Genomic DNA, 25,278 nt, shown 5'->3' on the forward strand with positions numbered 1-25,278 from the left:
CTTAGAACAGAATAACACTATCGCAAGGATTATCACGTGAGAATGTGTGGGTTGGCAGATCTCTGAGTTAGTTAGGTATAAATACCTAAGCTCATAGTTTTTTTTTTTTTTAAGATTTTATTTATTTGACAGAGATTGCAAGTAGGCAGAGAGGCAGGCAGAGAGAGAGGAGGAAGCAGGCTCCCTGCTGAGCAGAGAGCCCGATGTGAGGCTCGATCCCAGAACCCTGGGATCATGACCTGAGCCGAAGGCAGCGGCTTTAGCCCACTGAGCCACCCAGGCGCCCATAAGCTCATAGTTTTTGCATTTCTGATCCAGGACTGGGTCACTGGGAGCAACCTTCGGAGGGGCAGCCGATAGGTGGGTATACAGAGATTCCAACCTCAGGAGAAAATGTGCCTCCCTCGAGAAGGGGAAATAGACGAAAGTACAAAAATGGAACCTGGAGGGCCTTTGACTCCTGGAAAACCAGGGAAGCCTTTGATGCCTTTTAACCCCAAATCACCATCAGGGCCTGGCTTTCCTGTAAATGAAGAGAGAAGAGAAGGAAGTAGAACAGCACAAGATGAACGGTTACAAGGATGGCTAAGGTGGGCGGTTCTTATAGTCACTTGTGCTCACACTGGCCCTCAGGCCTTTGTCCTGCCTGCTGTTTGTCCGTGGAAGCCCAGCAGAGATATGTTGTTGAATCCCTTTCAAAGGTCTGTCCACGCCCCCCACAAGGGCCACTTGGCATCTGATGTATTCCTTTAACCGGGACTTAACAACAAATCCACTGAACCTTTCAGTATTTGAAAAGATCACTTAAATAGTATCTTCAAGTAAGCTGCAACCCGGTAGCTTGGTGGTTGTTTTGAGTAAAACAAAACAAAAACTTAAAACTCAAATGATAAGCCACTAAGAAAGCCAATGCTCAACCTGGAAACAGTCCAGAAAAAACAAACAAAAAAATCTCTGCAGTGTTACAGATTGAATTGTGTTGACCCCCAATTCACAAGTTGAGTTCTAACCCCAGGACCTCAGAATATCACTGTATTTGGAGATAGGGTCTTTAAAAAAGCAGTTAAGTTAAAATGAGGTCATTGGGGTGGGCCCTGATCACAGGGACAAACACACAGAGAAGACGACCATGTGAAGACTGAGCAGGGAGATGCCCAAAAAAAGCCCAGGTGAGAGACCTTGGAGGAGACCAAAGGTGCTAACACCTTGATGCCTCCAGAGCTGTGAAAACATAAATTTCTGCTATTTAAGCCAAACAGTCTGTGTTGTTATGGAAGCCCTAGAAAAGTAATACAGATATCACAAGGTTGGACAATGAACTAATATTTTATGTCTTTAGGCTGAGTTCTTGGAGATAGAAATTAAGTTTGGTTCATAGGATCAGGTTTTTGTTGTGTGTGTGTGTGTGTGTGTGTGTGTGTGTGTGTGTGTGTGTGTGTGTGTGTGTTGAAGTAGGCTCCACACCCAACATGAGGCTTGAACTCACCCCCCTGGGATCGAGAGTTAGATGTTCTACTAACTGAACCAGCCAGGCGCCCTCTACAGCATCAGGATTTTAGATGTCAGCCCCCATACTGGCTGATTCGTAAAATCTGGGCTCCCCCTGATTAATTTACGGTTCCTTGTGTCTAAGAATTTGAGAATTAAAGTTGAATAAAAGCAACCGTAGTACAAAAACCTAAATAGCTTCCTGTTTACGAAGCTGATTCCAGGAGGTCAGGGCTATGCTCAGTGTCATGCTTCTGGCTTTCAGAGTTACAAAGCCCACACTCACCTGGGTGGCCAGGACTCCCGGGATTTCCAGGGGCTCCCTCAGTTCCAGCAGGCCCCGAATGTCCAGGGGTGCCAGGTAGCCCTCTTTCTCCTTTCCTTCCCATGTCACCTGGCAATCCTGGATCTCCCTTAAAGTCAGTCAAACACCTTTAAAATCCTCATATAAGCAGGATATGTGATCAGAACCAAGTATGAACGATGTTTGTTGCATTTATCACTCAGTTATTTAGTTAGCAATGCATACGCCACATCTGCTATGTGCCAGCACCATGATCAGTGCCAGGAACAGGATGGCAATGGTATTTATGGGAACCAGTGCAAAATACAAGGGCAGCACAGGTAAATTGCAGGGACAGTGATGAGCCATTCCTAGGGGACAGAACTGGAGGGATAAGCTCATAAGCTGAGAGCTGTAGGCATTCTTAGTGGGGGACAGAGGATAAAAACCCCAAGTTGCCTGAAAATGCAGTGGTATCATCAATGTCCTTTGCCTACACTGAACGCAGCTGCTTTGCTGATACTCAGATACTCACTCCACACCAAAATGTAACTACTTCGGTGGCCAGTGTACCTTTGGTCCCGGTGGTCCTGGCCTTGTACCTGCCGAATAACCTGGCTCTCCCTTATCTCCTTGGAGACCGGGAACACCCGGGAGACCCGGTCTTCCAGTTAAACCTGGTAGTCCCAAAGCTCCCCTGTGTCCTTTAGGACCTGAAATTAGGAAAGAAGTCCAGTAAGATAGGGCAACACAGGCATCTTGAAGCATTTGACTTCTAACTTTGGCACAAACCACCCTTCTCCCAAGAAGCTGGTTTTTCAGAATCACGAGTGCATCAGGGAGTTATAATGGATGATTTTCACATGATAATGAATGTTCTGTTCCTGTGCATGTACTAAGAGCACATAGTACATTTGTCTAAATGTACAACTAGTTTTACATCAATTTTTCTACCAGATGGAAAACCAAAACAACAAATCATACAGAAAATTTAGAACTGGGAAACAGCATGAACTTTAAGCTCATAATAGGATCTTATACCTTACCTGGCACCCCCATGTTCCCCATGCTTCCTGGCCCACCACGCGGTCCTGGTTGTCCAGGATTCCCAACGCTGCCTGAATCCCCTCTGGGGCCTTGAGAACAAATAAACGGTCACATGCCCTGCACGGTTCTGGACATAGTAGGTGCTCAACAAATATTTGTTGTTTGCATGCATAAATGAATTCTGAGCAGCCAGACCAGCTAGCTTAAGTGCTTGTATAGCTGCCTCTTTGCCTCTAGATGAGCAAGGGACAGAGGACCCAGACAAAGTAAAATTAGAGAAAGTTAAATTCTTGGATTTCAAACATCACAGTCATGCTAGGACCAAGGCCAACAGAAAAGAGGAGGCTCCTGCCACCACAGAGCAAAAGATTTCCGAATGCAATACTGAAATGTGATTGCCCATGTAGTGTATTTTGTCACTGATGTGGTCATAGAGAAGAGGAGGCTGTGTTAATTCAGTTAGAAAATTTTCTTTGCAAAAATCAGTAGCTTGTTTCAAAAAGAAAGTGGCAGATCTGAAAACCTCTAAATTGCTATCTGATTTTCTTCTCTGATATGGGATATTGTGATAAACTATAGAATGTATATTTCATAATACGTATCAGCATGTATAATACATGTCAAAATAACATTTGTAGTACAAAATGGAATTTTGTGCAAGTTAGTATTTTTCTAGTTGGTACAGGCTGACTATAAACAGCTTCATTTGGGTTTAATTTTGAAGCAAATGTCTGTTGGAACACTATGCAAGCAAAATTCATATTCAATCCAATACGTCAAGAGATACATTTTGGCTACATTTAGATCTGGGAACACTCAGAGACTGAGATTTCTACAGAGAGTCAGCTATACCTGGTGGACCTGGTGGTCCAGGTGGTCCTTCCGGTCCTTTTAAACCTGGTAACCCTGGAATGCCTCTGTTTCCTTTTTCACCAGGCTTTCCGGCAAACCCTAAAGTTAAAAACCATGTACGAGGAACACAAGTTAGAATTGTATCAGACTTCTCTACATCCTGATTAAACTTGGTGAGATGTTAGTGTAAGATGGTATAACGTATTTGTTTAGAACACGGGCAGATGTGAGCCTTTTTCCAAAAGAGGATTAAATAAGATAATATGTATAAAACATTAGCACAATGCCTGGTCCGAGTTAGCTCTTAAATAACACTAGCAATGATAATATGTACACTTTAAACAAACATATTGAAGAATTAGTGGCCTAAATATAGCTTCTTAAAATTTTTTTTCTTTTTTAGTAATGACAGAGGACTATTTACTACACGATTCTTGTCCAGACTATCCCCTTCTCAGATCCACTGATTACAATTATCATTTACTAAGTAATCAGTACATGGCAAACATTATTTTCTTTTATTTATATTATTTAATCTGCAGCCAATGTCAGTCTTTCCTTGAGCCTTTCCGGGCTGGGTGTAAAGATGACAAAGCTGAGATTTTATGAATTCAGCGGACTAGTCTAGAGTCACCACCCATTGGTGGTGATGCTGGGATGTGTAGCCAGCTCTGCAGGCTGGAAAGCTTGTGAATTTCCTACTTTCTATATAACATGATCTGGATCACATTATTCTCTGGCTTAAAAATGTTCCTTGAATCTGTAATATGTACAGGGCAAATTACACACTCCTTCCACTGGCATTCGAAGAACTTACTAATCTGTCTATGGCCTGGCTTTGGGCCTTTTCTCAAGCAGATTTCCTTCCTTGCACTGTTCTCCTGCTTACATCCTTATTCATTCACATAGGGACTGAGTATCGAATTAATAGGTCTTACGCTGAGTACTGGAAATGTAAATCCCGTTCCCTTTCCCCAAGTTTTTAGTGTTTAATTGGGGGGTCAGCCAAGTAAGTAAACACTTACCACCCAGTGTGATATGTTCTGTAATAGAGTTGGGCACATTATGCTACAGGGATGGATTTCTGCAAAAGGGGATAGTGTGTATGTGTGTGTGTGTGTGTGTGTGTATGTGTGTTAAAGACTGAACAGAAGATATTTGGATGGAAAAAACATGAAACAGGACAAGATGCCCAGGCAAGAAACTAGCATATACTAAGGAATGGTGAGGGGCAGGTGATTGGCTATTTTCCTTTGTAATATTTGTTTTTTTTTTTTTTCTATTTATGTCACTTATCACAATCTTAAAAAAAAAAAAACTTATTATTCAGCACATTCATTTGCTTTGGGTTTGTGGGACTTGGCAGGTTATATCTTAAGGGCCAAATCTGGTTTCGTGTTGTATGGTTGGAGGGCTAAAAATGGTTTTTCTGTTTTTAAAAGATTGGTAACAAGCATACAAACACTAACAGACAAAAAAAGAATATGCAATAACGGGGACCATAGAGCCCCGGATATTTACTATCTGGCCCTATAGATAAGATGTCTACAGACCCATTAATGTCTCTTTCCTCCTTCCCCCCACCAAACCGCACATTTCCCCATGACCAGGTTACTGGTACTACCTCTACTGTGCTCAATTCCATGTCTTCAGCACATAATAACATACTGAGTATATAGGCACTAAAAAGTATACTTGTTGAATAAATATGTCATGCTGGTGGCAAAGCAGGCAAAAGGCAAGTGATAAAGAAACTTTGGAAACCAATCTGAGTTTATTTTTGCCATACATGGCAAAAAGGAGGGTTTGAGACTTATAATTAAAATGAACTGGTAGCAATTTAAATACAACAGACCCAAATTGCAGAATTAATATGAAAGTAAAGAGTCATGCATTGTGGAGGCAACATATTATTGTGCAAGGCCCAGAAGAGCCAGTTGTCATCCAGGCTTGGGCCACCAGCTAGCTTTGTGACTGTGGGCAGGACATGAAACACCAGCTCTCACTGTCCTCATTTGTCAACTGCAGGGATTTTCTTGGATAGTTCTTAGCCTCAGAATCAGCCCCAAGTTCTTCCCAAAGAAGAAGACTGTACCTTTGAGGCCTGGTTCTCCTTTGTCCCCCAGCAAAGTGGATATCTGAGAAGGTCCCCGAGGTCCTTTATCTCCTTCTTCCCCCTTGGTTCCTGGGGGTCCTTTCTCACCCTTTGCTCCTGGAATTCCAAAGCTACCTAAAAAACAGAAGTAGCAACATCAGTTCCCTAATTCTTGAAATAGTTCTTAAGGATTCAAAAGTTGACAGTGCTTACCATACAACAAAACGAAAGAGGACAGATAAACCAAAACAAGCAGCCCCTTTAAGGCAGTGGCATAAAATGGCAGGGAGAAAATTCAACTCCATTCAAATAAAAAGAATGTAGAAAATAGCAAAATCAAAGACATAGTTCTCTCGTGGAAACTACTTCTCCCTCAAAGGATAAAACAGAACTTATTTTGGTGTTAAATAAGTGAACATTGTTCATGCCTCCTGATCCAGGAAAGATACTCCCTCACTTACCCCTCTGTCCTGGGGCGCCTGGGTTCCCAGGGGGCCCAGGAGGGCCAGCATCTCCTGGATAGCCCATCATCCCCATCATTCCTTTTTCACCTGTAGAAACAAGTTCATACAAAGCAGGTCAGATTGTGCACAACGAGAGAAGCAAAATATTCCATAAAATAAAATAACTTATACTTCTAAAGAGGGTTTAATGGTTTCTGTAAATAGAAAAGTAACTATTTGTCTGGGAGACAGGTTAGTACACAGTCTTTATTACATCATGTATATGGAAGTCATTGGTAGCAAATCACATTTGTAGATGAAAGGAGAACAAGTTTTGGATTACTCCCTCCCAATCCTTGACCATCAGCTCTCTGTTATAGTCCCTTATTTTGTTTTCCTCAGAGCAGTTGTCGATTACTGAACTTAGTTGTTGTTGTTGTTTTTTAAAGGATTTTATTTATTTGACAGAGAGAGAGAACACAAGTAGGCAGAGACGCAGGCGGTGGGGGGGGGGGGGTGGAAGCAGGCTCCCTGCTGAGCAGAGAGCCAGATGTGGGGCTCAATCCCAGGACCCTGAGATCATGACCTGAGCTGAAGGCAGAGGTTTAACCCACTGAACCACCCAGGCACCCCTGAACTTAGTTTTTAAATGCATTTGCTATGGTCTCCCCCACTGTCAGAGGCAGAGTCTTGTCCACCAAGGGCTTGGAACAGTGCTGACACATGGTAGGAGCTTAATAATATAAATGAAAGAATGATTTGCAGATTAAGTTGTTCTTCTGGGTTCTTCCCGGGAGAAGAGAGATAGGTGAGGTTCTTATGCCATGAGGAGACTATTGGCATATTCTTCCCAAATATATAAACTTCCCATTCAAATAAAAAGAATGATAAGGGAATACTATGAACAACTATATGCCAGCAAATTGGATGATTTGAACAAAATGCACAGATTCCTAAAGAGGCACAGATTACCAAAACTGACAGAAAAGGAAATAGAAAATCTGAGTAGACCTGTAACAAGAAATTGAATTAGTAATACAAAGACTTCTTACAAAGAAAAGCCCAGACTCAAATGACTTCACTGGGGAATTCAACCCAATGTCTAAGGAACATCAATTTTTCACTAACTCTTCTAGAAAATACAAAAGAAGGAAATACTTTCCATCTTGTTCTATAAGGTCAACATTACCCTGATACCAAAACCAGACAGAGATATCACAAGCAAAGAAAAAGACAGACTAGTATCCCTTACAAAGGTAGAGGTAAAAATTCTGAAGAAAATACTAGCAAATGTCCTTTAGTGTATAACATATAAAAAGGATTGCATGGTCAATGTTGTCATACCCTGGGTAATTGTGAAATGTGATCATCCCACCACCACCACTGCCCTGTTCTCTGACCTCTTTGCAAATAATTCAGTAGGAAACACTTACACTAACTGAAAGAGGAGTGTAGAGTCAAAAGCCTAGGCCTATGTCCAATTTATACAGCTACCTTAAAAGAAAATATGAAAGAAGAAACATAAAAGCACATAAAAGGATACCTGGTGGTCCTAAAAATCCTGGATTTCCTGGATATCCTTTTTGACCAGGTGGTCCCATTGCACCTCGATGACCTGGCATTCCTGGTGGTCCAGGTTCTCCAGGAAAGCCTGACCTATCCAAGCCTGGAATACCTGGGTCTCCCTTTGGCCCTGTTTCACCTCTTCTGCCTGTATATGAATGAATGAATGAATAAATGAACACATAACTGCTTTCCACACCAACTCCAGAAATACATTTTTTAAAAAGATTTTATTTATTTATTTAACAGAGAAAGAAATCACAAGTGGGCAGAGAGGCGGGCAGACAGAGAAGGGGAAGCAGACTCCCTGCTGAGCAGAGATCCCAATGTAGGTCTCCATCCCAGGACCCTGAGATCATGACCTGAGCCAAAGGCAGAGGCTTAACGCATTGAGCCACCCACGCGTCCCCAGAAATACATTTTTTATGGCTGTAAATATGTAGCTGTGTGATCATGGACAAACCACACCTTTATCTGATTGATGGACGTCCCCTTCTGTACAATTTCTAAGATCCCTTCTAACTTTAACATAGTTTCAGTGATTTGTGCAGTAATAAAAATGTAGAATTTAGATCTATTTTCTAGTCCTTCAGACACATCCTGGGACTGCCCTTTATGACTGTAGTTGGGTCTTTAACCTGCAGAATACATACACAACAATAGGAGGAGGTGAGCCACTGGATGCTTCTGGAAGTAATAATAGCACTATAACAACCATTAATGTCTTGGCCAAAAATTGGTTTGTGAGCATAAAAGCAATGTGACAGCCCATAGGCATTAGCTGAGTTCTAAAGGGTTTTTCTTAGTTCACAGATCTGGATGAGAAGAACAAATAAAACAGAGTAAATGTCATATAATCTGGGCCATGTAGCCTGGGGCATTTAGATTTATTTCATACCTTTATTTTATGTTCCTTGGGAAGCAATTAACTACATATCTATTTATCACTTGATATACCTATGGAGTTAAAGATAAAACATTTTCTGAGAGTTTATATGTATATAAATATATGTGTAAATATAAGTTTCTATGTATCTTCAGTGTTCATATAGTCTTGCATACAAGACACAAACCAATTTTACTGTATTAATTTCAGGTCTCTTACTGTGTAGGTGGTACTCACTGAAACATATCCGTGAGAGTTTAAATGGCAAAAATAACATTTCCCACTGAACAGTGGGTCAGAACTTGTTGCTGGACAGTTCCCATGTTAAGCAGCAAAGCACAGAGCAGGAATCTTCTGTCACCTGTCTGCCTAATGACTGGTTTTAAGGCCCTCTTCTTACCCGGTTGCCCTTCCAATCCATTTAATCCTGGAAGTCCTTGGGCTCCCCTGGGACCTTCTGTGCACCTTCCTGGGGGTCCTTTTTCTCCAGGTGGTCCGGGCTTCCCTGGATCCCCTGCAAAATAGAGTCCAGGAATATATTCGACAAAACCCGAGGTCCTAGTACTGCTATCACAATCCTTCTCCTGTAACTTTCCCCCCTAAATTGAACCTATGTTTAATACCACTGGTATGTCTTTTATAAAGGACAATTGTTATAAGGGACAGAAGGAAGGAAGGAGAAAAGAAAGAAAAAACAAAGGGAGAACAGCAATGTTGAATGGAAAAATAGACGCTGCAGATTCTATTTGTTAAACTGGAAGTTTGAGAAGAAGTCTTCATCCTAGAGCACCTTCAACTTACTGCATTTTAGCAGAGCTCACCATGGAGAAAAGTAATCACACTTGCTATTGTACCTTGGGGTCCACCAACCCCTCCAGTTCCTGGAATTCCAGGGAGACCTGGAGGTCCAGGGAATCCAATTTCTCCATTTTCCCCAGAAATGCCTCTTTCTCCTGGAAAACCTGGTGTTCCTGGTTGTCCAGGCATGGCTAGTCCTGGTTCTCCCTGTGCACAGAACACATGTTAGTTTCACTATGTAACACTTCCAACTCTTTCTGCACTGTTGACTGGTCTTTAGGCCAATGACTTGAGAATAATCCCTTTTGCACAGTTACCACCATTCCACAATTCTTTCCTTTCTCTGTTATAGCTACTGAGTTCTATAAAATTATGCTTGACCATTCTTAAGGCTCTGTAACTGCCACTTTTACAGAAGACTGAAATTGTAAACAGTCCTGATGTTTTTACTTTTGAAAGTTTTGATCATAGTGATCCACACATTTTTAGAGTCCTTCCATTTTAAATACTCTGAACATTCCTGAAGATTAGGGAAGAAACAGGGAGGCAAAACTGTCTTCTAACACTACTTTTCCTTTCTAAAAGTGAGGGATGCTTCAAAGAAGTGTTAAAAACTATTTAATATCGGGGCACCTGGGTGGCTCAGTGGGTTAAAGCCTCTGCCTGTGGCTCAGGTCATGATCCCAGGGTCCTGGAATCGAGCCCCACATCGGGCTCTCTGCTCAGCAGGGAGCCTGCTTCCCTTCCTCTCTCTCTCTGTGTGCCTCTTTGCCTACTTGTGATCTCTGTCCATCAAATAGATGAATAAAAAAAAATCTTAAAAAAACTATTGATATCTTCATCATCTACCAATATATAGATAATTCCTACACCCAGAGCATCCTAACTGGCTGACTGTGATTGTCCCCATTCATCCCCACACATCCTTCTGAGTTTTAAATCTTCAAGACCTTGGCTCCTGGGAGACCTGGTTCTCCGGGTGGCCCGGGCTTCCCCATTTCTCCTGGACAACCCGGTGCTCCTTTTGCTCCAGGAAAACCTTGCTCTCCTACAGAGAAAACATAATAAATGTTGCAGGAGTAGGCTTAGTAAAAGATTTAGAGCAGTGTCCTTGTTATTTTATCCAATGTTTTTATGAGGCAAGTTGCTAGAGATGTTTTTATGGAAGTATGAATGATGAAAAAGCCAACTGCTACACTGGTAATTAAAAAAAAATTCATTCCAAATCACATCCTCAATTGAAAAATGACTTTCCCCATTTTATTGTTCAGCATGACAACAATTTTGGTGCAGCAATTTCACTGATTCTGGTTGACCATTTGGGTGACTTTTTCTTTTGGAGTATAATTTACATAAAATGTACAGCCAAATGAATTTTTGCATGTCTATAAATCTATTCAAGCATGACCTAGTCAAAGATATAGAGCATATCTGCGGCCCGAGGTCGCCTTTCTCAAGATGGGTTGCTCAAGAGAATTACTTCCTACTTCCTACTGCCATTGAATATAATGAATTCATTTCTTTCTTATATATTTGTAGTAGGAGAATTGAGAAAGGAGTCACAAATATCATTTATTCTATTCCCTAGTTCACAAGAGGAAACCCTAGAGAAGCAATGCTGCATTCAGAGATTGCTTTTGTGCCTCTAGTTTGACCAAAATTTTTTTTTTTTTTTTTTTTTAGTTTGACCAATTTTTAATTCACCATTAGTTTCTGGGATTATTAGGTTCAACTGGGAAACTTTGAGTCTGAACTTTCAGGGATTTCTCAGGCTACTTCTGGTCCCCAAAATTTATAGTCTCCTTACAGAGGGTGAATCCATAGTGTTACAAACAAGGATGCAAACTTTAATGCAGGGTCCAAGAAGGAGGAGGCAAAAATATGGGCCAGGCTGCTTTACTTCACACATCATTGGGAAGATATCCAAGAAACCGGAGTCAAAGACATTCTTGAAACTATTACATTTTCCATTTCAAATATTCATAAACTGAGATCAATATATCTATATTTGTAAGCACTAATGACATTAATCTAGGAGATCAAGTATCAAAAATGGATTCTATTTTCACAGACACTCTAAATAATATTGAAACAAACATAAAAGGATTAAAAAATCTGAAAATCTATGCAACAACCCAGGAATGAAATGGCTAGTATGTCATCCTGGACAAGACTCTGATGTATTTGTTAGCTTATGGTTTGAGTTCTCAGCATCTGGATATCTTTGGGGTGATTTCCCTTCGATGAGAAGCAGCATTCATTCCCAAAAGAAAATAACTTCTGTAATTTGTAGGGGAGTGTATAGGAAAGCCAGTTAATTGTAAATTAATAGTCCTTTTCTAATTATAAAAGAAATGTATAAAGTTAAAAAATTATATAAATGTAAAAAGTGCACACATTTATTAAGAAGTCAAGAAAAAATTCCTCATAATTCCACACTCAAAAAGAATCACTACTACTATGTTGTGTGAATTTCCTTCCAACTTTTTCTACATATTTTAAAAAATTTAATTGAGATGAGATGCATAAATCTGTGTGAATTCTGCCTTTTGATCTAACATCATTGTAAAATTTTTTTCCCGTGTAAGATGGGTGGAAAACATTATTTGAAATATCACATTATGGATCTTTTCAATGTTACTCATGACACATATCTATATTTTCTAAATACCCACAATAGACCCTATGTTTTAAAATTTGTACATTTACCCTTAGGTCCAGGGGGCCCAGGGAAGCCGATTCCTGGAATTCCTGGTTCACCATCAGGCCCAGGAAGACCCAGATCACATTTTCCTCTGGATCCAGGGATACCTTGAAACACACACACATCCACGTAAGAAACTTCCCCTTATCTTGCCCTTAAACAAAAAGTCTAAGTTTCTGTGTCATTCAAGGTCTTTTGGAAAATTAAGAAATAAGTTTAACATAACCCCAACTGTATACTCTTCTTTACTCTCCATTCTTATCCAAGGAGTAATCATTAGCAGCTACAAATAGTGTTTAAGATAGAATTTAATTCCTATAAAGAAATAGTCTGGATAGCTTGAGCTACAGAAGTCTCCCTCCGTACATGCAAAGTTAAGTTTTAGATCATATTGGCAAAGAAGTTACATTTTCAAATGAAGAAGCTGTGGGAACTAGCTTGATTAACCACTGGCAAACATCACTTACTCCCCCAACCAAAAATCCATGGAGATTGTTCCCTTGAATTCCTTTTAAGTAATTTTTCTGTTTTCCCTCCTCCTCCTCCTCCTCCTTTATCTATCTATCTATCTTTCTTTCTATTTATTTATTTATTTATTTATTTGGAACCAGAGGCACCAATGGGAGTAATTTGGATGATCTCAAAGTACAATGACAAGTCCCCTACCTGTGGGCTTTTTAATCTCACACAACTCTGGCCTCTGCTCTCTTTTGGTGCCAACAAATAGAGTTTTTCTTACATAGGGGACAGTGTTTTCCAAGGACAGTCAGGATGCCATTTGATGGGAGTCACCAGACTTGGCAGAGGGGATACTCACCGGGTGGACCTTGGGGGCCAGCATGGCCAGGGGGCCCTGGAGGTCCTGGTGGCCCTGGGACTGGTGTCGAAATACCGAATTCTCCCTTAGGACCTTAAGAAAGTTCGTGATTGTAAGATTGGTGTGCGTAGTGAAACTTTTTTTTGGTTCAGAAGAAACAAATGTGATACAGGGGGTTTATGAACATAGTCTAAGGAGTTAAAAAAGACTTGCTTCCATAGGTTTCAAAACTGGCCCAAAGATGACCAACCCACTGAAACTTTTTTATTCAGTTGAAGAATATTTATAAGCACTTACTATTGGCTAAGCTTTGTTTTCATTAATAGCCCACCTCAATGCTAGTCTACTGAAAGAGAAGCTATTCCAAAAAACATTAATAATATGGGATTTATCTTAAACATTGGTGAATATTTATTTGGTAGGATGTTTATTTTTTTGGCTACTAGTTTGCAAGGGAAGGAAATATAGTATGCTGAAGAAAACATTAAGTGTGGCTTGGGCACACACCTTAACCTCTGATAAGTTCTTCACGTGTCATTGGGGAGATACAGCCTAACCAGCCCATAAAGATTTGAGATAATGTGGGTAAGGTGGTCAACATGGAAAACATGTTAGTGATTTGATTTATGCATATATTTACAGAAAAAAAAACTTTACAGTAGTGTGATGGGGAAAATTTGATAATATATTTTACAACAATGGAGTTCTTTACTAGAAATTCGTATATAGAAAGAACAGAAGAAGATTTGAAGCTAGATTAGAAGAACTTTTTCTTTAAAGGGCCGGATAGTAAATAATCTGGCTTTGTGGTCCAGATGGTCCCTATGCCACTACTCAACACTTCCTTCGTAGCATGGGAAGAGCCAAAAACAGTATGCAAATGAAGGAGTGTAACCGTATGCCAGCAAAACATATTTATGGACACCGAAACTTGAATTTCATATAATTTTCATGTGACATAAAGGGTTATTCAAATGTTTTCTTTTCCCCCCAATCATTTAAAAACAGAAAAACTATTTTTAGCTCATAAATTATACATAAATAGGTGGTAGACTGGATTTAGGCTATGAGCCGCCATGGTTTGCCAATCCTTGGATTAGAACAGCAGCCTCAAAAGTAAAAAAAATATTTATATATGTGATCATAAAAGAAGCTTTATGTACATGTGTGGGCAGAAACGCATGTATATAATTTAAAATATATATAAATACTTGGGAAGCACTTACAAATATTTTACTATAGAAAGAATTAGAGGCTATTAGTTTAGTGGGTCTAACCCTTTAGAATGTGATGTTAGAAGTAAAAAATAATAGGGTGGCATTATTTGTTGAAAACTGTCCTCCACATGACGATTCTCATCTTTGGCCATGCTCTCTGCTACAGGTAAACACTGAGGATTGGATTCCTCCTGAATCCACCAACCATGTTCAGAACATGTGGATCTCAAAAGTTCCTGGGACTTTAGAACTATTATCAGAAAACTTTTCTTCATTTATCTTCGATATTTTGAAGTTTTATTTATAAACCATGCATTGGATTATGGGTCAAAAAGAGCAAATTTGCAATAACATTAGTGGATCCTTGAGACTTACAAGAGGCTTCTCAAGATCAATTTCATAGATTTTGGCCTCCCCTTTGTCTACCATAACTGACTACCACTCATTCCATATATTTTTCTTTTCTTTTTTGTTAGATTTGAGCCTCAAGATGGGGCTCAAACTCATGACCCTGAGATCCAGAGTTTCAAGCTCCATGGGCTGAGCCAGCCAAGACCTCTCCATCCCAAATATTTCTATTAGTAAATAAAGACAGACCATCAGGAAATTTCAGCTGAACTTGGTAAAGAGAAAATGAATTTTTTTTTAATATATCCTACATATTCTTTCCCAGTGTCTGTGAAGTGATATATTCTACTGATCAGAAGCAAGTTTCTATGCATTCATTAGTCTTGGGGAAGCTTCACTCGCTCTAGGAACTATGAGCCCACTCCATAGGAAAACAGGACTGGAAAGAAAACTAACCAACCGGCTTCTCCAGGTGGTCCAGGGGCTCCAGGAACTCCTTGGGTGCCCTTTGGACCAGGTTCTCCCCGTGGTCCATAGTTTGCTGGTCCAGGTGGTCCTGCAGGTCCTGGGGACCCAGGGATGCCAGGATCCCCCAGAGGACCCCGGTCCCCCTTCTCACCACTCAGGGCCTGTGACAATGGGAATATGTTTATAGTGCTTCAGTCCAGTATCTCCTTATGTGGGTTAACCTTACCGTGACTAGGAGGACCCGATAAGCAGCCAATGAGAAAATCTTGAATTACACAGCAGTTGGCATTTGAAGGGAATTATTACTAAACTCAGAGCATGGTCTGGTTTCTGCTGTTTTGTGCCCCTTGGATTTCAGCAACATTTCATGAACTTGGACATCTCCTGAGTCCCACTGAAGGCGTCCTCTAGCAGGATGTTATACGTATAATGACCCCTAAAACTTTGTTCACATCAGCCATTGGTTCAAATAGCTTGAGAGCTGGAATTCATGGAAATAACATATTTCTGAACTAAAACCAGCACAGTAAACCTTTGTTTGCTCTTCACCAGCTATTTTCATCATAAAGGAGGTGAAGATACAGATAGACAGTATTTGTTTTTTTTCTTATAAAATATTTTTTTTCAAAGATTTTATTTATGTATTTGTCAGAGAGACAGAGAGAGCAGAAGCTGGGGAACTGCAGGCAGAGGGAGAAGCAGACTTTCCACTGAGTGAGGACTCTGATGTGGAACTTGATCCCAGGATTCTGGGATCATGGCCTGAGTTGAAGGCAGACACTTAACCAACTGAACTATCCAGACATCACATAAAATATCTTTTTGTAATTGCATAGGCTATAACTTTGGAAATGACTTGTACACTTCAAACAAGTCAAATATGACACAATAATCGAGTTCTTCTTCCATCCTAATATGGCCGCAAATAATAAATTTGACTTGATTTTTCATTGTTCAGTATCACTGGGAGACTAACTGATGTTTTGTTTTGTTTCCTTCTTCTGTAATGACAGGACATAAGACTCAACACATCACCTTCTTAATTTTTTTCTTTACTTTTACTGGAACCAACAAGGTAATTAGTGAGATGCAAAGGGAAGCATCACGTGAACTGTCTTAATATTAGACCAAAGAATTCTAGACTCTGTCCCTCAGTGTAACTGTACTCACGCACTCCCAAACACACACATTGGGACATCCAGGCCCTTTGTTGGAGAGTCTGAGAAACATTGAACCTGGAGCTGGGTCTCAGCTAGAAAATGTTTTGTCCTCAAACAATGTTGGGAAGACTGTATACCACATCTATATCTTGGGGAGCCACACTTCATATTCTGATACTAAAGGGTCTCTAAACGAATCTTCAGATTTATTTGCCAAGTTTTCCTGTTCAGGGTGGGACTCTCTTAACTCTCTCTTAACTGGATAACTCTGATCAACCCTGGAAGAAAGTGGTATTTCTTGGAGCAGGCTGGGCAGCGTGCCTGGTAAACTTCCCACAGATACATTGGGAGGAAGTGCTCATCCTCTGACCCCAGGACATTTTAAAATCGATCCTGGTAGGAATCTCTCATGTGAACATGTGAGAGATTCTATCCCTACTCCATGAAAAGAGACAGAACCTACAGAAGCTTAAGTATTTTAAATGACAAAACATTTGATCTGTTTATTTGACAACTCTACTCCTAAATATTCTAGTCTTTAAGCATTTAACTTAAGCATTTAACTTTAAGCATTTGACTTAAAAGAAAAAACACTGCCCCCAAAGTATTGACTAGAACTTTCCATTATTAATCATTTTCTGAACTCGTCTATAAACTCACTGGATACAGAGGTGGGAATTGTAACTTGTGTAGGAGACAAGGGCATTATCAATGTGGAATTTTATTTGGGCTACAAGCACCACCGAGTCCCACCTATGTGTCAAATACTAAGCGTGTGTGCTGCTGTTATTACCAGTTGGAAGGACCCACTGTGCTGGGTGGCCAACCATTTTCTGAATGGAAATTGCCCAAAGTCGTCCCTTCAGAGCATTTCAATTGCAGGGAAGGGAATTTGAAAAAAGTTACTCGATACTAACCGGTTCACCTTTGGGTCCTGGTGATCCTTTGATCCCAGGAGTTCCAGGAATTCCGTCCAAGCCCCTTCTTCCAGGATGCCCTCTGAGCCCAGGGTCCCCTGGGGCACCCACTTCTCCCTCAGGCTTCGATGCTTCACCTTTTTCTCCTTTAAGTCCTGGATCCCCCGGAGCACCCGGGAATCCCTAGGGCGGTACAGAAACAAGGCTGCATTGCATTTGGGTAAAGCTGTTCTTGTGCCAATCTTACCAAAAACAAAACAAAACAAAACAAAAAAAACAAACTAGAATTTTTCAGTTTTAATGAACATGGATTTTTTTTTTTCAGACACTTTCTTTAGCCTACAAGTGTAATGTCAAGCTTTTTGGTTTCCTTTTCTCTCTATTTGCTTCCAACACTGGAAAAGAATACAGTCAGTGAATTTCAATGTAACACAGTAATATTATTCAATATAATACAAACATCATCATAATTTAGATGACGTTAGAATGTTGGTCATTTTAACATGCATTATGGATAATTTGATTTATCTTTATATAACTTTCTGATTCACTGTAATAATCAGAATTTTAATTTGTGAATGTTTATTTGGTATCATTTACATATCATAAGATGTATCTATATACGAATACAATGCAACGGTTTTTAGTAAATTTGTACACTTACGCCGCAGTCACCACAATCCAGAGTTAAAACATTCCCATCACTCCCCCAGGTTCCCTCAGACACACCTGCAGTCAGTGCCTGTTCTCAGCTCAGCCCCAGGCAACGACAGATCTGCTGTCTAACTCTGACACTGCTTAAATGATTATAAATTCATTACTGATTCACTTATTCCTTCACATATCATTCATTCAATCATTTAATCAAGAATCTATCAAATTCTCTGATATTAAGTACTCTTTGCCAAGCACCAAAACTATGTGTGGCTCAAATGTATTTCCTGAGTGTGCTGTTCACCCAAATTTAACACTAAAGCTTCCAACCCATGAAATCTTACTGGAGATCCTGGAAGACCCGCACTTCCCGGGGACCCTGGGCTTCCTTTAATGCCAGCTGCCCCTTGGCCTCCTGCAAAGCAGTAAATTATTAAATATTCATTGAATGCCAGCTCCGAGTAAGCAGGGTAATGCAGTAAATGAAGAGAATAGGGTGTTTTCTTCTGAGGAAAGAAAGACAATTTGTATCTTAAAACACAGAGTGCAGGGAGAGAATGTGAGTATATAAGTGAATTAAGAGAAGATGTAAAAAAAAAAAATTAAAAAAATCTTAACTTCCTAATTCTTGTCATTATAATTTTAAGGAGAAACATTTGTTTTGATCATAAGAGCAACATATGCATATTATAAAAAAGAAGAGAGTAAAAAAAACATACACTTACCACCAGAGGACAATATTTACTAAAATTTTCATGTATGTTATTCATAAAATTTTATATCCATAATGCACTGGACATATATATGGTATTTTGGAATCCTCCATCAATAAATATCCATGTCAATAAATACATACTTATAGCTTCACTTAAATGGTTGCATAGTAGCGTTTTGTGTGGGTCAGGCAACATTTATTCAGCTAACTGCTATTTGTAGAATTTAGATTGTTTTTCAACTTTAGCTGTAGTAAACAATGCTATGATAAATATCTCTAGGCATTTAGTGCTTCACACTTCTCCAATAAATTAAATTCCTAGAAGTGTAAGGGCAAGACAAAATTGACAAAAATGTTTCCAAGGCTTTGGATATTCATTGCCAGATTGCATTTTACTGTACAATTGTATACTTCCTCTATGTATTTAAATGTCTCTGTAAAGTTGATCCCTTCAGAGGGTCTTTTGGAAGGCTCTCAAGCTGATGTGTGAACAACTGTATGTTCAGATTTTATTTTTTGCAAGATTTGAGTCAGGATATATTTTTTGATAGTCATCCAAACGGTTTTCCTGTTTATGTATCTTCTGTGAGCTACACCTGTAGTATGCCGAATGTAGAGAAACCAGGGAAAATATGACACCACTAGGAGGTCACCGCTAGTGAGCTGACCGCCCTGGGCTAGAGGTCCCTCAAGGGGAACGTAGGGAAATGATGATTGCTTTCCTTCTATTCTTTCCCTCCCTCCATCTCTCCACAGCTCCTTCCCTTCCTTTTAGGTTTTTGGTTTTGGTTGTTGTTTTTTTTTTTTTTTAAGATTTTATTTATTTGTTTGTCAGAGAGAGAGAGCGCACAACCAGAAGGAGCAACAGGCAGAGCAGGCAGAGGGAGAGGCAGGATTCCCATTGAGCAGGGAGCCCGATGCAGGACTCGATCTGAGGACCCTGGGATCACGACCCAAGCCGAAGGCAGGCGCTTAACCGAATGAGCCGACCAGGCGTCCCCTAGTTTTTGTTTTAATAGAACATTTCACCCAGAGCCTTAGGCCCCACAGGAGCCACATGAGGAGTAATACCAGCCCCCCCCCCCCGGCCCCAGCCCTTTGCCCATTCTCTCCCTCCCCATCCTTCCCTCTCAGGCCCATCTCAGGGAGTCGGGGGCAGAGATTACAGAGTAGCTAAGGCATTTATGAAGGAGCAGGAAGGATTTGTGGACGACAAAGGACTCTGGCTGAATGCGTGTCCTCTATCGGTGAGCACGGGGCCACACTCAGCATTTCTGCTTTGGACTGACACCCAACTTCCTCGAAGACCCTGTGCCAATGCCAGTATCTCCTGGACAGCATTAACATACAAATACCTCTTATCTATGTTGCCAGGTAGACCTCTGGATTAACCCGCTTCCAAAGGAAACCCCCGGCACAGCAGTGGAAGGTTGCTAGCCTAGAGAGCAAGGGTGTGGCTCTGAGTATGAGCTTTAACACTGCTGAGCTGCCATCTTGTGTATCAGCTTCCACATTTGTCAAATGGGGTTAATGACAGCATTGACCTCTAGGGTGGATGGGAGGAATAAGGCACGAAGGGAGGTACATACGATCCCTAGAACAGTGCCGAGCACACATGCGCTCTGTGACTTGAGCTCTTGTTGGTTAATGACAGATCATTTGGTGACAGTGTCTACAGACCAAGGTGATCAAAGCAGAATCGAGGCTGCAGGTGACATCACCTGAGAGGCCCTGAGTAGCCAGGAGAGTGGCACGAGGGGCAGAGGAAGCCAATTAATGAGACTTTCTGTACCTCAGAGTTTCGTCTACGGCCAATTCTGTGACTGAGGAAGGGGGAGGATGGACGGCAGCTGAGATATGGATCCTGGAGCCAACAGGTGGGGAGGAGGGTCCGGGTCTGTCACAGAGGCCGACGAGGGAAGTGACACGGGCTCTACTTAGCTCTCAGAATATTGGCCTCCGAGATGGGTTCTTCCCTCAAAAATGGAGTTAGTAGTGAATATTGAAAAAAATAAGATTTCAGATAAAAATCCTCATTTCTTTCTTCTCATGAAAAATTGGATGATTTATCAGGGCGCCTGGGTGGCTCCGTGGGTTAAAGCCTCTGCCTTCGGCTCAGGTCATGATCTCAGGGTCCTGGGATTGAGCCCCACATCGGGCTCTCTGCTCAGCAGGGAGCCTGCTTCCATCTCTCTCTCTCTCTCTGCCTGCCTCTCTGTCTACTTGTGATCTCCGTCTATCAAATAAATAAATAAAAATCTTAAAAAAAAAAAATTGGACGATTTATCAACACAGGGCCTAAAATGCTGCAAAGTAGCAATAGGCTAGAGCTGGTGCGGGGTGGCCCCCTCAGATGTGCCTTCCAGTTTACCAGAGTCCTCACCCCACTATTGCCTCTCATCGGTGTGCTGACTTATTGCACTGGTATCCTCCTGAAGAAAGAAATAGCGCATCTGCCCTGAGCTCTATCAAAAGTGAGGACCTTAAAAAAACAGACTGAGGAGAGTTGTGTCTTTTAAGAAAAAAAAAAAATGAGAGTGAGTTTATTTTTTTATGGAAGAAAAATATGGTGTGTGTGTGGGGGTGGGGGATGTCTGCCTCACTCCTCCTAGTTCCTACCCTTGGAGGAACTCCAGTCTACAACTCATGGGGAACACCATGGTTTGCTAGAATCAGCAGCAAGTAAAATGGAACACAAGGATATGCCAGTTTTTGTGTTCTTTTGGCTTACTTTAAGTTGACAGAGTATGTGTTTGAAAATCTCTAAGTTCATGCTAACCACACATCATGACATCCAGACATCTGGTACCTTTTTCACCACTCCGTGAACTGACCCTTTTGTACTTGAAAAAACCCTTGTGTGCAAAATGTCTTACCTGGGATTCCTTTTATGCCATCCAACCCTGGCAGTCCTGGGAGGCCTGGAGGCCCTGGGATATAAGGACATTTTATGCACAAGAGGCCAGGTTCCCCTGCAATGAGAGCATGGGTACATTACTTGTAAACCCACACAGAGTCTGCAGAAAGGACAGATGCTGTCCAACCATACAGTCATTTATTACATTAAAATTGGGGAAGTTAGTGGAAAATCATCAATGACATTGTGCTATTAATTAAAGAAAACATTCATCTTGGGACGCCTGGGTGGCTCAGTCAGTTAAGCATCTGCCTCTGTCTCAGGTCAGGATCCTGGGATTCTAGGATCAAGCCCCATATTGCATTGGGTTCCCTGCTTGACGGGGAGTCTGCTTTTCCATCTCCTTCTGCCCCTTCCCCCTGCTCATGCTCTTGCTCTCTCTCTCAAATAAATAAAATCTTTAAAAAAGTATTCATGTATTATATCAGCTTACTTTATCCATCCGACCTTCTTAATATTCTTAGAGGAAATCCTGAATCAAGAATAAAATATCTACTCTCTCAATACCTCTCTCTTTCAGTGCAGGATAAAACTTATATTCTAGACATATCCCACAATTCATTGAATGGATGCTAAATTGATTTGTAGATAAATGAATACTTTGAGGTAATTCTCTTGGAAAAGAAGCCATCCCTGGCTATAGTTTAGGATGATTATTGTTTTGAGGGGCAGAAGCAGTGAAAGGAATGATGGTGAGAGTGGCTTGCTTTCATAGAGCAACACCACTGATGAAACCAACCTTTGGGACCATCAGCTCCTGGGATTCCTGGAAACCCTATAAGGCCTGGGAATCCACCACCTCCAGGTGGACCTTTGCGAAAAACGATGTCACCTGCAAAAAAGACACCAAAGCTAGGGTTTTGTTTCTTTGTGTGTTTTTTTTTTTATTCAATTAGCAAGTGTTTCCATAAGATACATTATTTTATATGCATTTTCCCCCATTGTTTTGGTGGTTGCATCTTTTGAAGGTTATCTATAATTAAAGATGAAGTGTTTTGACCAGCTTTTCTTTTCTCATTACACACATTTTTTTTTTAAATTCTGGTGCAGTGATTCTTTAAAATCTTGTTATCTGCTTAGTTCTCATCACAAAATCAACCCATATTATTTTACTCAATTATTTCCAATTATTCCAAGATTATCCTTTTAGAATGTTTAGGAAAAGGATCACATCTCATTCTTCTGTTATTTCAAGTACACTTAATCTCCCTGATATATTGGAGATGCTTAATATATACTCAGGGGAAACATTCTAACAGAGTATTATCTGTTTTCTTTGCATTACTTGTTCACGTCAGTTGAGTTTGTCCTTTTTCAAGAAAGCTCTTCCCAGTTTTCCACATGTGTCAGCTACCATAATGTTAAAACAAACAGCTAATGTTCTTAAACTCTTGTGTTCTATGACCAGATTTTTTAGTCTTGTCATTTCAAATCCAGGTTGAAGGCAATGCTTCAACCTGCTTCATTGTTTCAATGAAAGCAACTGAATATTTCAAAGCAATGCCTATAGAGGCTCCAAATTTTGGAGCAACAAGGTATGAATGGAGACATTTAATTGAGAAAGAACAGGGTATGGGTACTGTTGGCTTGACTCTGAAAGGAATGTGCATTTTGTGATCCAGTTTTCTGTGTCTTTAAGATGACTGGATAGTTCTCTTTAAACAGTAAAATATAATGGCAGTTTTATACTTAAGGTAGACATATATGTATACTTCTATATTTATACAATCATATTTATTGGCACATTTTCATAGTCATTTCATACTTAATTCAACAAATATTTTGAGTACCTACAATGTTCCAGCCCTCAGTGTCACATGATGGGCTTAAAACAGCAAAGAAGACACAATCCCTGACCTCAAAGAATTTTGAGTCTTAGAGGGGAAACTGACAAAGACAGGCAACCCCAAAACTCTACTATCGGGATAAGCTTGAGTGTTATAGGATATGGGCTCAGCGAAAACGTTCCGTAGGACTTGAACTTGAAGCCGACACTGGATAGACAGACAGGTGTTGCTTAGGCAAGAGAAGATAGGAAACCAGGGCCATCTCTAAGGGGAGAGATGCATGGTGTCTTGCAGAGGGAACTGCAAGACACCCCCTGGTGCATTTCCCCTGGTGCATTGCGACAGGCACGCAAGGTCGAGAGCCCGACTACAGTACTCATTAGCTCCAAGAGCTATGCACCTCAGACCCCTTGCTGATAAAATGACCCAACTAAGCCTACATCTTGAAAAACACTTGCAGGACTAGAAATTGTTAAAATCCCCAACAGAGTGAAAAGTTTTAGTTAAGTTTTATTTTGCTTTGTTTTTCACATAGGTTCACACCACAGCTTGACAGCTTTTGTTCTTGGACATTTTATCATTTTGTTAATGGAATAATTTCTTAAACAGACATTGGCCTGAACGGAAGCTTTTATTTTTTTAATTTTTTTTTTCAAATATTGCACAAAAAGCCAGACATTTAGGTGAATTATCTTACTAACACTAAGAGTTTTCCAGATTATTCTTTTGGATCTTTCAGGTTTATAATCACACTGTCTATGAATAATAAATCTCTGACACAACAGAAGATTCTTAAGGCTCTTGGTGGGGAGTGGTGGTGAGTATAAAACACAAGCCCTCCCAGGTACCTTCTAGAGATGTTTAAGAGACAAAGAGTGGCTCATATGTTCTGAGGTTCTGTGTACCTATCAGGCAGCAGAGAATGGTAAGTGGCTCTGTGGGGGTCTGGAAAGGAGAGGACAGCTCCAGGAATTTCCCATCCTCAAGGCTGCAGCTCAGTGGTCTTTGACCCACTTTACCTGGCAGCATTGCACCCATGCCCCTGGTGCATTTCCAGCCCACATCTCCTTGCCTTGGGTTTGCCCGCTGATGCCAGGGCACAGGACACCCTGGGAGCCATGCTAACAGAGGCTGGAAGTGTGTATGTGTGTGTGAGTTTGTGTGCATGTGCGCACGCTCAGTCTGATCCTGTGAGATAGATCTTCGACCCATGACTAATAGGAATTGGTGGATACATTCTTGCTTCTTGGTCCTCTGGGACAGATTGTCCCGAAACAAAGTTGTAGCTTCTAGGAAGATACTCTCCAGGGACCAGACAAGCAGTTGCAAAATTTGACCAAGGTCAACCTGAAAACCATCCCTCCCTGTCTGCTTCACTGTCCCTTGTCCCTCCCTCCCACTCTGCCCTCCGTGGGTGCTCAGGCTGAAGCTTTGCTGCACGAGCCAAGTCTTCATTCTGCCCAAGCTGCTTTCATAGATAGTTCATCAAATGAAACAGCAGCAGAAAGATGGCCCTTAAGATCCACACACACTGCCGGCCAAGCTGCAAGTAAGGTTCATTGCCACTGATCTGCACCCATCTGTTATTGGGCACTATACCCAAATAGGGGCCCCGTTAGATATCTACCTGGTGGTCCTGGATATCCCGGCAACCCTATAGGGCCTGGCGAGCCAGGACAACCCGGGGACCCGGGAGGCCCCACTGCATTCTTTCCTGGGGGCCCTCGTTCCCCTTTAATTCCTTTCACGCCTGGAGGTCCAGGGGCTCCTCGGAGGCCAGGCCTTGATGACCCTTGTAGAACAGAATCATGTTAGCGCATTTTAAATGTTTTTCTGATTCATATATATTACTTTTTTAATTGCAAAAAGTAACAAATTCTTATTAACAAAAGTTACACAATCGAGAGGTATAGAAAGTGTATAAAACAAAGAGAGAGCATCTTCTTCCTTCCTTCCTTCATCTGAGGTCTTGTTCAACTACCACAGCACAGCAGAATCCAGAAAGTTCCAGTCCCATGAGGTACGATAGGGACTTACTTAGTACAAGGGACTGAAACAGAGTTTGAGTTGCACTGTTGTCTTTTTTGTTTAAAAAGGATCTCATAGGAATTCTCCGATA

General features: G+C 41.0%; 1 protein-coding gene across 2 annotated transcripts in view; it reads right to left on the bottom strand.

Moving 5' to 3' along the window:
• COL4A3 (collagen type IV alpha 3 chain) overlaps positions 1 to 25,278 on the bottom strand; it is a 127,483-nt gene that overhangs the window by 15,397 nt on the left and 86,808 nt on the right. For both annotated transcript variants that reach the window (XM_082690165.1, XM_082690164.1), the window contains exons 21-39: positions 24,787 to 24,951; positions 22,112 to 22,204; positions 21,332 to 21,427; positions 18,085 to 18,155; positions 17,087 to 17,269; positions 15,002 to 15,170; positions 12,977 to 13,069; positions 12,165 to 12,266; positions 10,406 to 10,503; positions 9,512 to 9,662; positions 9,058 to 9,171; positions 7,752 to 7,919; positions 6,227 to 6,316; positions 5,766 to 5,900; positions 3,671 to 3,769; positions 2,818 to 2,907; positions 2,345 to 2,484; positions 1,775 to 1,901; positions 443 to 523 (exon numbers count right to left, since the gene is read on the bottom strand). In XM_082690165.1, coding sequence (XP_082546291.1) covers positions 443 to 523; positions 1,775 to 1,901; positions 2,345 to 2,484; positions 2,818 to 2,907; positions 3,671 to 3,769; positions 5,766 to 5,900; positions 6,227 to 6,316; positions 7,752 to 7,919; positions 9,058 to 9,171; positions 9,512 to 9,662; positions 10,406 to 10,503; positions 12,165 to 12,266; positions 12,977 to 13,069; positions 15,002 to 15,170; positions 17,087 to 17,269; positions 18,085 to 18,155; positions 21,332 to 21,427; positions 22,112 to 22,204; positions 24,787 to 24,951 — 2,265 coding nt within the window. The remainder of the gene's footprint in view (positions 1 to 442; positions 524 to 1,774; positions 1,902 to 2,344; positions 2,485 to 2,817; positions 2,908 to 3,670; positions 3,770 to 5,765; positions 5,901 to 6,226; positions 6,317 to 7,751; positions 7,920 to 9,057; positions 9,172 to 9,511; positions 9,663 to 10,405; positions 10,504 to 12,164; positions 12,267 to 12,976; positions 13,070 to 15,001; positions 15,171 to 17,086; positions 17,270 to 18,084; positions 18,156 to 21,331; positions 21,428 to 22,111; positions 22,205 to 24,786; positions 24,952 to 25,278) is intronic.

Source organism: Mustela nivalis, assembly GCF_964662115.1.
Source record: "Mustela nivalis genome assembly, chromosome: 11".
Lineage (NCBI taxonomy): Eukaryota > Metazoa > Chordata > Mammalia > Carnivora > Mustelidae > Mustela > Mustela nivalis.